Source organism: Crotalus tigris, unplaced genomic scaffold, assembly GCF_016545835.1.
Source record: "Crotalus tigris isolate CLP2741 ecotype Arizona unplaced genomic scaffold, ASM1654583v1 scf7180000024422.1470167, whole genome shotgun sequence".
In the NCBI taxonomy this organism is placed as follows: domain Eukaryota; kingdom Metazoa; phylum Chordata; class Lepidosauria; order Squamata; family Viperidae; genus Crotalus; species Crotalus tigris.
The window spans coordinates 932,171-949,576 of NW_024100588.1; the positions used below are offsets into that span (position 1 = coordinate 932,171).

Sequence of the window (17,406 nt, forward strand, 5' to 3'; positions counted from 1 at the left end):
ATGGACTCCAGAAGATGGTAGAGGACAGGAAGACCTGGAGGAATGTTGTCCATGGGGTCACGATGGGTCGGACACGACTTCATAATTAACAACAACAACAAATTTAATGAAAAGAACAATTAGGGGTGATATGATAACTCTTCCAATATCTAAGGAGCTGCCACAAAGAAGAGAGGCTCAACCTATTCTTCAAAGCACCTTAAGGCAGACAAAGAAGGAATTGATGGAAACTAATCAAGGAGAGAAGCAAGCTAAAACTGAGGAGAAATTTCCTGACAATTAGAATAATTAACCAGTGGAACAATTTGCCTGCAGAAGTCGTAGGTGCTCCAGTGTTCATGGTTTTTAAGAAGAGATTGAACAACCATTTATCTAAAATTTTATAGGGTTTCCTGCTTGAGCAGGGAGTTTGTTTGGAAGACTTCCAAGTTCTTGTTCTCCAATCTGAGACAGCAAATTAAGGTACAAATTTGAAATATAAACAATGCGACTATTTCCAGAAAAGTGATATATTGGTTAATAATCCTAAATAAAGACAACTAATTGCATAATGTTTCAAGGGCACCCAGAGATTCAAATGAATGTACACATTTTCAGAGGTTCACTTAGACCTTCACAGTTACTTATGTTTGTCTTCCTGCAATTGACCTATGGCTCTGCTCCAGCCATGGATAAAGAGACTCAAGCAGTTTTCTTCCAGCAAATGTTTCCAGATGAATCCCACGAACATAGCGGTCTCATGGAGCTATTGAAGTACTTAAGATGGATCTGGGTTGGAATTCTTGTAGTAAAGGATGAAAAAGCAGAGAAATTTGTCCAGGAAGTAGTCCCTATCTTTTCTGAGTATGGCATCTGCACTGAGTTCATAGGAGAGTTACCAAACATAGATTTTTACAGTGATTTTACTGATGCCATGGATGAAGGACTAAAAATATACCATATTCTCATGAACAGCACAGCAAATGTGATAATTGTATATGGTAAAATTCAGACCATATCAGTTCTGAGAACTTTCCTCCAGTTTACAGAAGTGGAGGATATACCAAAGAAGCCAAAGATCTGGCTTATAAATGCTCAGACAGATTATACTTCAATGTCCCTTCATAAAACTTGGGATATCCATTTCCTACATGGTGCTTTATCCTTTGCAGTTCACACGAAAGATGTTCCACACTTCCAGGAATTTCTTCGCAATCTAAGTCCAAACAATGACCACCATGATCATTTTCGAAAAGATTTCTGGGAACAGGCATTTGGCTGTTTCTTCTCAAACTCAAGAACGGAGACGACTGAGAAAACTTGTACTGGACAGGAGAGAATTGAGACCCTTCCTACATCTGTGTTTGAAACACGCATCAGTGGCCAGAGTTACAATATTTACAATGCAGTCTATGCTGTGGCACATGCTTTGCAATCTCTGTATTTATCCAAAGCCAGGGAAACATCAATAATGAAAAAAGGAAGGAAACAGTTTCACAATCAAATGTGGTGGCAGGTAATAAATCACCATATCTGTAGTTTCAAGATCTGTCCATAAACTTTAACAAACAATATACTTTAGGGCGATTGACTTTAGATCTAAAATTGAGATGTAGTATTTCATTAACCATTTGAAATATTTAGAATATGTTTCTGTCAATGAAATTGGAATCAGAATCGGAATAGAGCTGGAAGGAACCTTGGAGGTCTTCTAGTCCAGCCCCCTGCTCAAGCAGAAGTTCCTATACCATTTCAGACAAGTGACTGTCCAGACTCTTCTTAGAAACCTCCAGTGATGAAGCACCTACAACTTCTCAAGACAATTAACCACTGGTTAATTGTCCTCGCTTTTAGGAAGTTTCTCCTTAATTCCAATTAGCTTCTCTCCTTCATTAGTTTCCATCCCTGGTTTCTTATCCTGTACTCTGGTGCTTTGGAAAATAAGAGGATCTCCTCCTGTTTGTGGCAGCCTCTTAAATACTGGAAGACTGCTATCATGTCCTTCTTTTCTCTAGACTAGCCAAATCCAAATCCTGCAACCGTTCTTCGTATGTTTTATTTTCCAGGCTTTTAATCATATTATTTGCTCTTCTTTGTATTAAATACATGTCAAGCCCTCTTGGTAATACATGATGATTCTTCCAAGCTGGTTTCTTTATTGTTTCAAACCTATAGAAAAAACCTTGCAGGACTCAGCACTCTACTCTATGTATCTACAGTCTATCCGGTGAAGTATAAGAGAGGGTTACCTTCATCTTCTTTCTCCCACACATGTGGATTGCCTTTTACTTCTCTGAAGTAAAAAAGCATCTCCTCCATCCTGGGAATCCATCTTCTTTACTACGTTCCATCACTCTGCCATAAGTTCAATCTGTAAGTTAATGGAAGAAGTATTCTACACTCGCTATATGATATGCTGTAGTTGCTTTTTATTCTGTTGTAGATGCTTTGTTTGGAAGGTTTGAATTTAGCCAGAACCAGTTTTTGATGGCTGAAAGTATAATTGTACTCACGTTTTTAGGCATTTCCAGAAGTGGATCTTTACATCCATGCATTTATTTATTTATTTATTTAACATCTGGCATACAAAGTCAGGGAAATCTAGAATTGCTGGATACAATGCAGTCCTGGCAGTCTAAATTGCTAGATCCAGGAACCTACAGATGTATCAGCGTGATCTCAATACTTGGGAAGTTTCTGGAAAAGATAATCAAACAATGAATAGCGAATACCTAGGGGCAAACAGAGTCATAACCAAAAGCCAACATGGGTTTGTCAAAAACAGATCATGCCAGGCAAATTTTATTTGACCGGGTAACAAAATTAATGGACTAGACGAATGCTGTGGATACAATTTACTTGGACTTTAGTGAAGCAATTACTAAAGTAGACCACAAGTTACTACTTGATAAGATAAAAAAGTTGGTTAGATCAGGGGTCCCCAACCGGGTATACAAACAAGCAAATTCCCATCCGTGGGATGCAGGCAGAACACAAAACCACGCCCCCTCCAGTCCATGGAAAAACCTCTCTCCACGCAACTGGTCCCTGGTGCTCAAAAGATTGGGGACCTCTGGGTTAAACAGCATCACCACCACATATAGTCCTCAATGGAACTGCATTTACATGGAGGGAAGTGTGTAGAAGTGTACCCCAAGGCTCTGTTTTAGGCCCAGTACTCTTCAACATCTTCATCAATGATTTTGATGAGTGGATAGCCAACACTCCAGCACTTGACAGACTTAAACACTGGGTGTTATCTAACAAAATGTAATTCAACAATGGAAAAAGTAAGGTTCCACATTTCGGCAAGAAAAAAACCAAATTCACAGGTACAGTACAGGTGGTACATCACTCAACAGTAGTAATTGTAAAAGGGATCTTGGAGACCTAGTAGGCAATCACTTAAATATGAGCCAGCAGCTACCAAAAAGATCAATACAGTTCTAGGCTGCATTAATAGAGGGATAGAATCAAGATCACATGAAGTGTTAATACCACATTCTAATGTCTTGATAAGGCCACACTTGGAATCCTGCATCCAGTTCTGGTCACCACAATGTTAAAAAAAGATGTTGAGACTCTAGAAGGAGTGCAGAGAAGAGCAAGACAGGTGATTAGAGGACTGGAGCTTAAGACATATAAAGAACAGGTGCTAGAATTGGTTATGTCCAGTTTAATGAAAAGAAGGATTAGGAGTGACCAGATATCAGTGTTCCAATATCTCAGGGGTTGCCACAAAGAAAAGGGAGAACTGGGCTTGTTTGAAATATTTTCTCAAATTATTTATCGTGGTCCAGCCTTATGGTCCTCTTATTTGACTCCCCCTCCTGTCCTTCAAGATTATTCCTAAGCTCTGTAGAGATACACAGATTTCCCCATTCACAAACATTAGCTGGGGGAGAAGGAGCCTGACTGCTTTTCTCTGTTGCTAGCTGGCCAGGAGTGGGCATATCACGTATTATAGCGGGCATGCGCGCGCACACACACACACACACACACACAACAACAACAACAACAACAAATACGAACACCAGGATAAAATTAAACAAAAAATCGTTTAATAACACGCTGAGCTTTCGTCGGTCAGCACTACTGACATCATCAGAGTATAAAAATGAGTCAATAGGAGGCCCTTTTTATAATACTGGCCAGTTTTGCACACAGCTCCTGGACCTGGTCATCAGTCCATCCAATAGTACTAATTGTTTCATTCCTAGGGGCGCACAGTGGCTGTTCTCTTAATGTTTTTCAAGGTTGCAATTCCGTTATTCACTTCTCTTTCTCCAATCCCCCCCTTTGTATGAACACCGTTGTCTATTATTCCACCATTGGTTCCCAATGTTGCCATTCTCCTTCCCCCCCTTTTTGGGCCACTCGCTTCCCTCGTATGTGTCCAGTTGTTTGCTTCCACCTTATTGAGTTTCGGGCTTACTGCTCTTTCCTTCCCCCTTTCTTTTTTGATCGTCCTTCTTGTGCTTCTGTAGTCATCCGCCGCATCCCCATTGGTTTCTGGAGTCACTGTTCGCTCCTCCCCCCCCCTTTTTGGTACTTGCTTTGTTCATATCCCTCCAACCATCCCATTGTGTCAAACGTCCCAGTTCATTCCCTCTCCTCATTCCGGATCGCGTCCGTTTTTTCTCTATGGGGCTGTCAATGTGCTGTGTGTTTAACTCTGTCTTCTTGCTCTTTCTCCCTGCTGTTTCTGCATGTGTGCAGGCACCTCTAAAGCGGTCTCCCAAGTGTATTTGGCTATCTTGTATGGGGGCTTCTGTCCAATGTGTTCTTGCATCCGCTCCTCTACTGGGTGGTGCTGCTCCACTCCAGGGCTGCTCCACAGCATCCGGGGGACCTCCTTCTCACTGTTCACTCTGATCCCCCTGCCTCTTATCCATTGTCCATAGTCCTTACCTTCTCACCACCAAAAAGTCTACAAATTGTCCATTGGGTTCCACTCCCCCATTTAGCAACTCTCGTGCTTTTTTTGCTCATGTGCAAACTCCCAGGGAAAGGTCTCCTGCCAGTCATTCACAGGTACTCACTGTCTGGTTGTCAATGGGTTGTGGTGTTATTTTCACCCCATCCTCTCCTAACTCCATGGGGTGAGTTGAATAATGTATGCCTGAGGCATTTTTAGGGTACACCCTAAATGTGTATGATGGATGTGGTAGTCCAATGCCCAGAAATGCTAGCACGTTAGTGTCACGTTACAGTGCTCTCGGTAATCCTGGACCCATGTCTCCAGGGTATCCATCTGTCTGTGTTGATCATTGATTAGAGCACACATAGTGCGATGCTCCCCACAATATAAAAGTGGCCCACAAACCAGACCAGATGTTGCGTGCCAGAATCATGCATCCCAAAGACCCGCTCCCCAATGAAGAAAAATCAGCAGTAATATACAAGATTAAATGCAAGGATTGTCCCTGCAATTATGTTGGGGAGACCTCCAAAAGGTTAAAAACCAGGGTGCATGAACACAAGCTGGCTGTCAAAAGATATGAACAACACTCGCAAGTATGGACCCATATGACCAACTTTGGGCACAAGTTTGACCTCACTAATGTACAAACCTTATCCAGAGATAATACCAAAGGAGGCCGCCTACTCAAAGAGGCTTGGCTCTCTGATGAGAACTCTATAAATCACCACGTAGAACTCTGCCCAGCACACCAGACATTGAGTACATGGGATAAATGACATCACGAATCCCAATGAAAGCAATCTATTTGCCTACCAAAAGACCAGGGGAATATGACAACAGAGAGAACAGCCGGACAAAACAATAATAGACCGACAGGGCTCACTGAGAGGGTAATAGAGAAAGGGGGATGAAGGGTGTACCCTTAGAATGCCCCAGGCATACATTATTCAACTCACCCCACACAAAACGCCCACACAGCATGAATAAACTAGATGATACCTCCCATCTACCAGCCGTTTGGAAACCCACACTTATTGACAAACAACTCCCTAACACAAAGAATGACACCAGACCCACACTCACGAAAATCAGACAGGATGTCACCACCACACTTCCACGCAAAAAGCAAACCCAAACCCACACTGATGATGAGGCACAACCACAAACCAGAAGCCAGACCACAGCTGCATCATTAGCCACTTTAAACCCCTCCAATCCATACATGAAACAAACTGACACCCACCATGAAGATGAGGCACGACCACAAACACGAAGCCAAACAAGAACAATGCAGCTCACCATCTCAAATCCCCCTGCAACTCAGACTAACCCAAGCACAACAAAGCTCCCACCCAAACAGAACACTCCCCCATTCAATCAGAGCACAGCCAACCTCCCCATTCAATCAGAGCACAGCCAAGCCCCTAACCACCTCCAGCCAATCAGAACACAGCCAAGCTCCCATCCAATCAGTTCATACCCCCACTAGCAGTTAAAAGGAAGAAACAGCTATGATCACACATTGCTCCTAGAAGCAAGAAGCTGAAAACACCGGCCTGAACTTCACCAAGACATTTCCAATTTGATGCGAGAGAAAACCCGAATAACCAAAGACCTACATACAAACACCCGTATATGTAGGTCTTTGGTATTCGGGTTTTCTCCCACATCAAATTGGAAGTGTCTTGCCGACGTTAAACCCCACATCAAATTGGAAGTGTCTTGCCGACGTTTCGACGAAATCTCATTCGTCATCTTCAGGCTGGTGTTTTCGGCTTTGTGCTTTTAGGAGCAATGTATGATCGTAGCTGTTTCTTCCTTTTAACTGCCAGTGGGGGTATGAACTGATTGGTTGAGAGCTTGGCTTGCTCTGATTGGATGGGGGATTGGCTGTGCTCTGATTGGATGGGGGGCTGGCTGTGCTCTGATTGGATGGGGGAGTGTTCTCTTTGGGTGGGGGCTTTGTTGTGCTCAGGTTAGTCTGAGTTGCATGGGGATGTGAGATGGTGAGCTGAATTGCTATTGTTTGGCTTCGCATTCGTGGTTGTGCCTCATCTTCATGGTGGGTGTCAGTTTGCTTCATGTATGGATTGAAGGGATTTAAAGTGGCCAATGATGCAGCTGTGGTCTGGCTTCTGGTCCATGGTCGTGCCCCATCATCGGTGGGGGACTGGGTTTGCTCCTTGCGTGGACGTGTGGTGGTGACATCCTGTGTGGCCTTTGTGAGTGTGGGTCTGGTGTCATTCTTTGTGTTAGGGATTCATTTGTCAATAAGGGCGGGTTTCCAAATGGCTGGTAGGTGGGAGGTATTATCTCGTTTGTTCATGCTGTGTGGGCGTTTTTCTATCTTGATGGCTTCTCTGATTATTCTGTTATTAAAGTCAATTTCATGTCCTGCGATTTTAAGGTGTTGGACCAGGGAAGAAGTTGGTTCCTCTTTTTTGACTGAGTTCTTATGTTCTTCAATGCGTGCACTTATTATTCTGTTGGTTTGTCTGATGTATGTGGTGGGACAAGTGGTGCATGGGATTTCGTATACTCCTTGATTTTCTAATTCAATTTTATCTTTGGGGTTTCTTAGGATGGTGGATATTTTTCTGTTTGTGCAGTATTAATGTTGTGTTTGTGGAGGATCTTACTGATTCTGTCTGTGGTGCCTTTTATGTAAGGGAAGAGGGCTTTGCCGTTTTCTTGTTCTCTGTCTTGGGTTTTAGTGGGGGTTTCTTTTTGGATTAGTTTGGTAATCTTATTTCTTTGGAATCCATTGGATGTAAGTACATTAGTGAGAATGTGTAGTTCGGTTTTTAGATGTTGTTCATCAGCTAAGCATTTTGTTCTAGAGATGAGTGTCTTGGCTACGGAGTTGATCTGTGCTGGGTGGTGGTGTGAGAGGGCATGCAGATAGCGGTTTGTGTGTGTTTTCTTCTGGTAGATGATGTGTCCTAGGGAGCCATTGGATTTCTTGTAGACTAAGACATCCAGGAAGGGAAGTTGGTTATTAGCTTCTGTTTCCATGGCGAACTGTATTTTGGGGTATAGGCTGTTGAGGTGTATGAGGAAGTTGTCCAGTTTTTCTTTCCCATGTGGCCAGATTACGAAGGTGTCGTCTACGTATCTGAGCCAGAGTTTGGGTTTGTATTCAGATTTTTCTAGAGCTTGGGTTTCAAAGTGTTCCATGTAGAGGTTTGCAATGACAGGTGAGAGGGGTGATCCCATGGGTGCTCCTTTTATTTGTGTGTATTTTTGTCTGTTATAGATGAAGTATGTGTTGGATAGGCAGTGGTTGGTCAGATCTAGGATGTGTTTGGGGGGGTTGTATTTGTTTTGGATAGCTGTCAAGGCTTCTTTGATTGGCACTTGGATGAAGCGGGATATGACATTGAAGCTCACAAGTAGGTCGCTGGGCTGTAAGTTTTGTTTCTTTATGATCTCTAAGAAATGGAATGAGTTTTTCAGGCTGGTTTCAACTCCGCATATAATGGTTTCAGTGGGGATGTGTTTGGGAGCGACTGCAAAGTTGAATCCTTTGAAAAGGACATTGGTTTTGGCTTTGGTGAGGATCCTATCTGAGATGTTATGCACTGTTTGTTTCATGTGTGGCTGTGAGGGAGAAGGGGTTTGTTTCTGGCATTCTTGTAGTCTTCGGAGTTTGTTGGTGTGTGTGTCTGTCTTGAGGGTGGTCTGTGTTTCGGCTCTCCAGACGGCAAGTTGTTTGGATTTGTCCCAAAGTGCGGGGTGGATCTTGTTGCTGAGTTTGAGATGAAGTGTGAGGAGAACTTTGTTGATTCGGTCTAGGAGGAATCTTTTTGTGTGAAGTTCATTTCTGATTAGGGCCAATTCTGTTCTTTTCAGGATGTGTTTGGTGGCTGCAGAGTTGGAGTGGAATTTCAATTGGAAACCTGTGGGGATTAAATTTTGATCTCGGCAGTTGCGTAGCAATGCGAGGTCACATAAAATGGAAGCTCTTTGGACTTCGAGTTTTTCATAGGTCCTGGTCAGATGGTGGATATCCTCCCCGTAGAGGTACAATATTTGTTTTCTGAGGTTTTCACGGGTGTTTGTATGTAGGTCTTTGGTTATACGGGTTTTCTCCCGCGTCATATATATTTGTTTTCGTAGATTTTCACTGGTACAGGTATGCAGGTCTTGGCATATTTGGGTCTTTTCCTGTGCAAGATTGAGAGTATCTTGGCGACGTTTCGACGAGGTCCCACTCATCATCTTCACAGACATATACATATATACGTATATGTGTAGATATAGATTTTTTCAGTTAAATTTTGTTTTACCGTGTTAATATGTTGCTTCTAGGTTCCTGGATTGCAGCTGCAATAATTAAAATCTAACTTTAGCATGCCTACAGCAAGTATAAATCTCTTTCTAAGTAAGAATAGTATAACTATTTTATAGCCTTATATACATTTTATTATTTCTCATATATTTATTAAGAGGTTATCTGTCTTAAGAAGCTTTAGCAAGGGGACTGAAGGCTAAAACACATAAGGAACAGTTGTTGGAATTAGGTGTGTCTAGTTTAATGAAGAGAAAGATGAGGAGGGACATGATAGCAGTCTTCTAATATCACATCTAATATGCCACAAAAAAGAGGGAGTCAGGCTATTCTCCAAAGCACCTGAAGGCAGGACAAGAAGCAATAGATGGAAAATATTCAAGGAAGGAAGCAACCTAGATCTAAGGAGAAACTTCCTGGCAGTTAGAAAAATTAATCAGTGGAACAACCTGCCTCCAGAGGCTGTGAATGCTCCAATACTGGAAGTTTTTAAGAAGAGATTATAAAGCCATTTGTCTGAAATGGTATACGGTTTCCTGCCTGAGCAGGAGATTGGACAAGAAGATGACCTCCAAAGTCCATTCCAACATTATTATTGTTGTTGTTATTTTTATTATTGTTGTTGTTGTTTTGTTCTTGTTGTTGTTGAGATTAATTTTAAAATTTTTGTGCTGGTTTTTTTATTTTGCAATTCTATGTGAATTTTATTTCAATAATTTGATATTTTCCCTCTACCTCTATGTTGGAATGATTGTTATGTTACTTGTTTGATTCTGACCTACAGTTTAAATGAAAGTTTTTATATTTTCTTTATTTAAACATCCATATCTATGTTTTGAACATATAAATAATTTCTCCTTCCCTCTGTCCTTTTCTCTCGTTGTCTATCTCTGGCTGTCCCTGTATTTCAGGTTCATTCTTTTCTGAGACATGTCAGATTCAACAACAGTGTTGGTGAGAAGATCTCCTTTGATGAAAATGGAGAATTCATTGGCGGATATGATGTTATCAACTGGGTCACATTCTCAAACCAATCCTTTGCTAGGGTCCAAGTTGGAATGGTAGATCCCACAGTTCCAGCAGACAAATTCTTCAATATTTCTATAGATTCCATCACCTGGCCAGGAGGTTTTAATCAGGTTAGCTGTCTGAATCTAGCTTGGTCTGCCTTCATTTATATAGTGTAAAAATTTCTTTATGGATGAAAGTCTTAGAGCCTCATCTCTAAATTAGCCTAAATATCAATGTTCTAAGGAAGGGAAAAAATCTGTACAAATCTTTACTTTTCTAATAGTTCATATAGAACCCTATATTCATTATTTTGGCCCTGTTAATTATGGACAATACATGGTTTTGAAGTAAAAGCTACAATATAGTGTACTGCCTTTCATGAGTATCGTGACTTCAAAATTAAGAATTTGAGAAAACCATCTTTAAACCAACACAAAAATTGTCTCTGGAGACTGGGGTTAATGGATATAGAAAGACATTGATAGCAATAATTGTAGATGTTTAATGAATTATTATTTCAAACCAATTAGATCTCAAAATGATGCAATCACATTACTTCTGCTTATTAATCCATTTTTATGTGGTTGATTCCATAGTAAGAATATCTCTTCTTTTTCTTCCATATCTTAAAATATTTGTTTTTCTTCATTGATAGGCATTACCTTTATCTCAGTGTAATGACCCTTGTGAGACAGGATACAGCAAGGAAAAGATAGAAGGGGGGTCGTTTTGCTGCTATGCTTGCCGTCGTTGTCCAGAGGGGAAAATATCAAAAATGAAGGGTAGGAAATTTCCAGATAAAACAGGACTAAGCCATGAGGGTACAACACTGTCTGTAATCCACTGCATCAATTCCACTGTGTTCTTTTTCAGATGTAGATGACTGTTCTCCATGTCCAGAAGATCAATATCCAAATGCTCACAAAAATATGTGCATTCCAAAGCGGATCACCTTTTTGACCTATGAAGAACCCTTGGGGATCAGTCTGACTGTTCTTTCGCTTTGCTTTTCTTTAATGACAACTTTGGTAATCACAATCTTCATGAAACACAAAGACACTCCCATTGTCAAAGCCAACAACCGGAATCTCACCTACATCCTCCTAGTTTCCCTCCTCCTTTCTTTCCTTTCCATTTTTCTTTTCATTGGGAGACCTAACACAATTGTGTGTCTCCTTCGACAACCAGCTTTTGGCCTCATTTTTTCTGTGGCAGTTTCTTGTGTCTTGGCCAAAACCTTTGTTGTGGTTCTAGCATTCATGGCCACCAAACCTGGTTCCAGATTAAGGAAATGGGTGGGGGGAAGAATGGTCAGTTTTATTCTTCTGTCTTGTTCCCTTGTTCAAATGTGTGTTTGTGCTGTGTGGCTGATAACATCCCCACCATACCCAGATTTTGATGCACACTCAGTGTCTGAAGAACTCATCGTGGAATGCAATGAAGACTCAGTCATGTTCTACTGTGTTTTGGGTTTTATGGGTTTTCTTGCTCTTGTTAGCTTTTCTGCTGCTTTTCTAGCTAGGAAGTTACCTGATAGTTTCAATGAAGCCAAATTCATCACCTTCAGCATGTTAGTCTTCTGCAGTGTTTGGCTGTGCTTTATTCCAACCTATCTAAGCACAAGGGGCAAATATACCTTGGCTGTGGAGATCTTCTCCATGATCTCCTCCAGTGCTGGCTTATTGGTGTGCATCTTCCTTCCCAAGTGTTTTATCATTGTGATGAGACCCGAACTGAATGATAAGCATCAACTCATGAAAAGACAGTTTTAACAAATCTTTCCATTTTCCTGATATCCTTTATATGTAGATGTTGGAGATCTTCCACACTGGCACATTTAAGCCAGCAATTGCAGTAAGATTGGCCTTCTATATTGCCGTGTCCCTTAAAATTTATATAGCTCAGAACTTTTTTCCCTTCTGGAAATGGGGACTATAAAAGCATACAGATAAACAAATATTCCAAAGGTGCTTTTTCACAAGACAATTGGACTTTCCATACCCATTTGCACTATTCAAGTGCCCCTGATGACACAGATAAACCCTCAGGTGGCCTCAACAACTCTCTAAAAGAATGCAAATGACCACCAGCCTTTAAGGAGTATAAATCCTTCCATTCCCCAATGCCCAGTCAGAGCTGAAGAAGCTTCTTGCATGAGAAGCAAAATGTCTTCCAAGAAAAACAAGAAATCCAGTTGCCACATGAAAAAGCACCTTTGGAGTAACTACCATATGACCTGGATGACTGAGAATCTACATAGATAGATAAAAAATACCACAAATTGATGTATGTATGTACACATTTCGTTGTGTGATAGACAGCTCTGATTAAATATATAGATTAAATATGGATTGTCAATTTGTCTTGAGTGGTCATCTTAATCCATATGCAGACTAGAATGTGAAAAAGAAAAGTTAGGGCGTGAATTGTTTCTTAAACAAGCAAACATTGTCAGTTTTCTAGATCACATAATGGGCTAAATTCAAAAGATCTTTCAGCTGGATATATATGGCTTCTCAGTAGTAAAGGCCAATGAAATTTCTGGCACAAATATAATCCAAATATATTCCATCAAAAGTCCAATACCTGCTAGTATCCAATTTAAATAATTTCTAGGAAATTCAATCAAGTATGATGATTGTTGAATTTTTCAACGATGGATATTGTAGAGATATTTACAACAGAGACTTATGAACTCTGGAAATGAGATGCAATTTTTGGGATAATTCCCAATTAAAAACCTAAGGAAAGATTTTACTAGGAAGAACCAAAAGAGAGAATTTGATCCCGGCCAGATCAGAGATAATGATTTGTGGTAGATAAGAAACTTTCTTTATTGATTTATAATATAAAAGAAAAAAAGACAAGACAAAATAGTAGGAAAATAGGGGAGGGAGAAGGGAAAGGAAAAGTGTAGGGCAGGGGTATCAAACTCAATTTCACTGAGGGCTGCATCAGCATTGCGATTGCCCTTGGGGCTGGGTGGGTGTGGCCAGAGAGGGTGCAGCCTACTGGGTGGGCGTGGATGGAGTGGGTGTGGCCTACTGGATGGGCATGGCCAGTTCTACATCATTCGCATCAAGGATGCCTCTGGGGGCCTGGGTAGGAGTGAGACAGATCTGAGGGTCTCTGGCAGAAGAGGGTGGGACCAGGGCAAGTGCCAAGGCATGGTCCACCGGGGCAAGTGCCAAGATGGCCACCACAAAATTGTACATTGGCTCCCGGGTGGCCTGGGCCAGGGCCAAGGCAACGGGGGCCGTTCCCTCACTGTTTCCAGGATGGCTTTGCGGGCCACATGAAACCACTTCGCGGGCCTTCTGTTTGACATGTCTGGTGTAGGGGAAAGGGGAAAAAGAAAGAAAAAGCACTGATGTCAAACCTTCAAATGCTCTGAATTCAGCTGTGTTTCCTCACATTTCAGTTGCCTCAGCAATGGGAAGGAGCAGATGCATTCATATAGTTTAGTCAAAACAATACCTTTCTTATGGGAACCAAGTTCAAGCAGCCTTAAAGTTTGGCAGGCTGGAGCTACCATTAGGAAGCTATTAATTCGGGATTTTGATTTATGACATACGAAGAGGTGGGCATTTCAACTTTTACTTTGTAACCTTTTGGGGGGTAACTTTCATTTTTGGTTTCACCTTTGTTTGTGCTGATATTGTGTAGCCATTAAAAGTGTTCTTTGAGGAAAGCAATTGCCTCACAGTTCTTATTTCTACTGGTCTCATTTATCAGAACCATGACAACTGATTTCCAACTCCCTTTGGTGTGGTAAAATAAGATAATAGTAATAGTAATAGTAGTAAAGTTGGAAGGGACCTTGGAGGTCATCTAGTCCAACCCCCTGCTCAGACAGGAAACCGTACACCATTTCGGACAAATGGCTGTCCAGTCTCTTCTTAAAAACTTCCAGTGTTGGAGCATTTACTGCTTCTGGAGGCAGACTGTTCCACTGATTAATTGTTCTCACTGTAAGAAAGTTTCTCCTTAGTTCTAGGTTGCTTCTCTCCTTGATTAGTTTCCACCAGTTGCTTCTTGTCCTGCCTTCAGGTGCTTTGGAAAATAGCTTAATTCCCTCTTCTTTATGGCAGCCCCTGAGATATTGGAATACTGCTATCATGTCCCCCCTTGTCCTTCTCTTCGTTAAACTAGACGAAAGTCTAGCAACCGTTCCTTATATGTTTTAGCCTCCAGTCCCCTAATCATCTTTGTTGCTCTTCTCTGTACTCTTTCTAGAGTCTCAACATCTTTTTTACATCGTGGTGACCAAAACTGGATGCAGTATTCCAAGTGTGGCCTTACGAAGGCATTGAAGAGTGGTATTAATACTTCACGTGATCTTGATTCTATCCCTCTGTTAATGCAGCCTAGCACTGTAGCCTAGCATCAGTTAAACCCATTAAACCCAAATGAAAAGTTTCTGCCTTTATAATTATATTCACTTCGAGAATCTTCCGTAGTAAGATGTAAATCCTACTCCAATATTTCTTTTCTTTATCACATGTCCACCATAAATAATAAAAGGTTCCTTTTTTACATTTGCAGACTTTCTATGAGTAAATTATAATCGCAGATTGTTAACAGAGGGCCTTGAACTTTAACTTTGCAATTGTTTAACCTGTTAACTGTTTTTTTCTAAATATATATAATGTATGACAAGTCAAATGGGTTGAGAATAGAACAGAACAGAACAGAAATTGTTGATAAGATAAAATATCTGGGGGTTACCCTATCTGTTTCTAATGTAAAATTGTATAAAAACAATTATGAAAGGCTGTGGGTCAGGGTACAAAAAGATTTGAAAAATTGGGAGAAGTTACAGTTATCTCTTATGGGAAGAATTGCAGTGATTAAAATGAATGTCCTGCCAAAATTTCTCTTTTTATTTCAAATGTTACCTATTTTAAAGAATGAGGTTAATTTAAATGAATGGCAGAAAGGTATTAACAAATTTATTTGGGCAGGAAAAAAACCAAGGGTAAAGCTTAAAATTATGCAAGACTTCCGTGAGAGAGGTGGACTCAAGGTACCGAATCTGAAATTATATTATGATGCTGTGGCTTTAACACTAATTAGTGATTGGGTTAATTTAACAAATGTAGAAATACTCCATTTGGAGGGTTGGATGGTATGCCTATCTAATTTTTAATAAAAAAGTGGATCGGGTTTTTAAATCTCATATTATAAGGATCTCTTTACTTCGGATTTGGAGGAAATATTATAAAAGTGAGTTTAAAATACCATTATGGGCTATACCTTGGCATGCGATAGAGGGGATAAGAAGAGGAGTTAAGATGGATAGTGTTTCTTATGCGCAATTACTCAGGTGGGATGGTAAAAATTGGCAGTTAAAATCTTTGGAAGATTTAGCACATGAAAATATTATATATTCATGGTTTCAGTATAGACAAATAGCTGATAGATGGAAGATAGATCGTAATGTGGGTCTGCTCAGAGAAGATGAAAATCTCTTTAAACAAGTAAAAGATCAAAGGCGAACTCACATTAAGAGAATTTATGGGGTGCTAGTAGAACTGGACTCAGAACCAGAACTAATTAAAGAATGTATGATTAAATGGGCACAAAATTTTGGTGAACCAGTTCTACTAGATACCTGGGAAACCATCTGGGTGAGGAATGTTAAATTTACACAAGCCCAGAACTTAAGGGAGAATTTTTACAAAATGTTTTACAGATGGCACCTTGATCCACAAAAAATGTCCCGTATGTATCCTGACTTACAGCCTAAATGTTGGAGATGTGGGTGTTTGGATGCTACTTATTATCATATTTGGTGGTCGTGTAAAAATATAAAAGTTTTTTGGATTAAGATATGGTGGAATATTCAAAGAATTTTTAGAAAGAGGGTAAAATTTACCCCACAATTGTTTTTGTTAGGTATTGTTACTGATTGTGATGCTAAGGAAGTTATATTGATGTTAAATTTGATTACGGCCGCTAGGCTGTTAGTAGGGCAATATTGAAAGAAGGAATCTTTGCCTACCTTGCAAGAGTGGTTTTTTAAAGTTTCTTATTTGGCGGAAATGGCAAAGATTTCGGCTTTATTAAAGGAGCAATCGCAAGAGAAATTTTTTGCGGTATGGGAAAAATGGATAAATTTTATACAATATAAACTGGATATAAAAAATATCATTTAGCTTTCTAATAACTTGTGTATAAACTTTAATATTTTATAGATTGTACTTTTTTATATCTCTTTTCTTCTTTCTCTTTTCTTTTTTTATTATCTCTTTTTCTTTCAAGTACTTTTTCTTTTTAATACGTATGCCTTTTTTACATATATTTTATTGTTAATTATTTTATAAATTGTTTATGTAAGGTATTTAGATATATTTATGATTTATACTTTTTCAATTTTTTTAAGATTTTTAAAAATTTTAATTAAGCCTATATTCAGCTCTGGGAAGGTTGGGGGGGGATGGAGAGGGAGGGTTGGGGTGGGTAGGTTAGGGTTGTTGTTTTTTTTGTTGTTTTTTGCTCTTTGTAAAAATATCTAAAAATTTTCAATAAAAAAAAAGTTCCTTTTTTACATTTGCAGACTTTCTATGAGTAAATTATAATCGCAGATTGTTAACAGAGGGCCTTGAACTTTAACTTTGCAATTGTTTAACCTGTTAACTGTTTTTTTCTAAATATATATAATGTATGACAGGCCAAATGGGTTGAGAATAGAATAGAACAGAACAGAACAGAACAGAACAGAACTGAACTGAACAGAACAGAACAGAACAGAACAGAACAGAACAGAATAGAATAGAATAGAATAGAATAGAATAGAATAGAATAGAATATATATATATGTCTATATTATTTGTTTTTTCATTTATGGACTTAATGCTTTTATTTTTCTCTTGTGGCTCATGTCTTCCTGCCTCAGGAAGCCTTCAAGTGTTCTGACAATGTTCACATATGTGACAGTCTCACTATCATTATGAAATTAGCCAGTTTCTGTCCTCCAGCACCTATGAGATCCCATAGAAAAAGGAGGAACTGATTCTGAAGGATGATATTTATTATCCCCATGATATTCCATCCCAAGGTTGGGAGCCCCAGAGCTCCGTGAATTGATTTGATAGTATGTTGCTTTCGCTATTTGTGTTTCAAAAACATCTCAAGAAGACAGTTCAGTCTGATCCACTTCAAATATCCTGTGGCAGATAGAGGCATTTGTACACAAATA

At 39.9% G+C, this 17,406-nt stretch overlaps 1 protein-coding gene across 1 annotated transcript; it reads left to right on the forward strand.

The window, feature by feature from the left end:
- The first annotated feature begins 550 nt into the window (after positions 1–550).
- On the forward strand, positions 551–11,977 carry LOC120301995 (vomeronasal type-2 receptor 116-like). Its single transcript, XM_039329878.1, has 4 exons — positions 551–1,495; positions 10,106–10,333; positions 10,861–10,987; positions 11,079–11,977. Exons 1-4 carry the CDS (start codon positions 551–553, stop codon positions 11,975–11,977), a joined length of 2,199 nt encoding a protein of 732 aa, XP_039185812.1.
- The last annotated feature ends 5,429 nt before the right edge of the window (positions 11,978–17,406 follow it).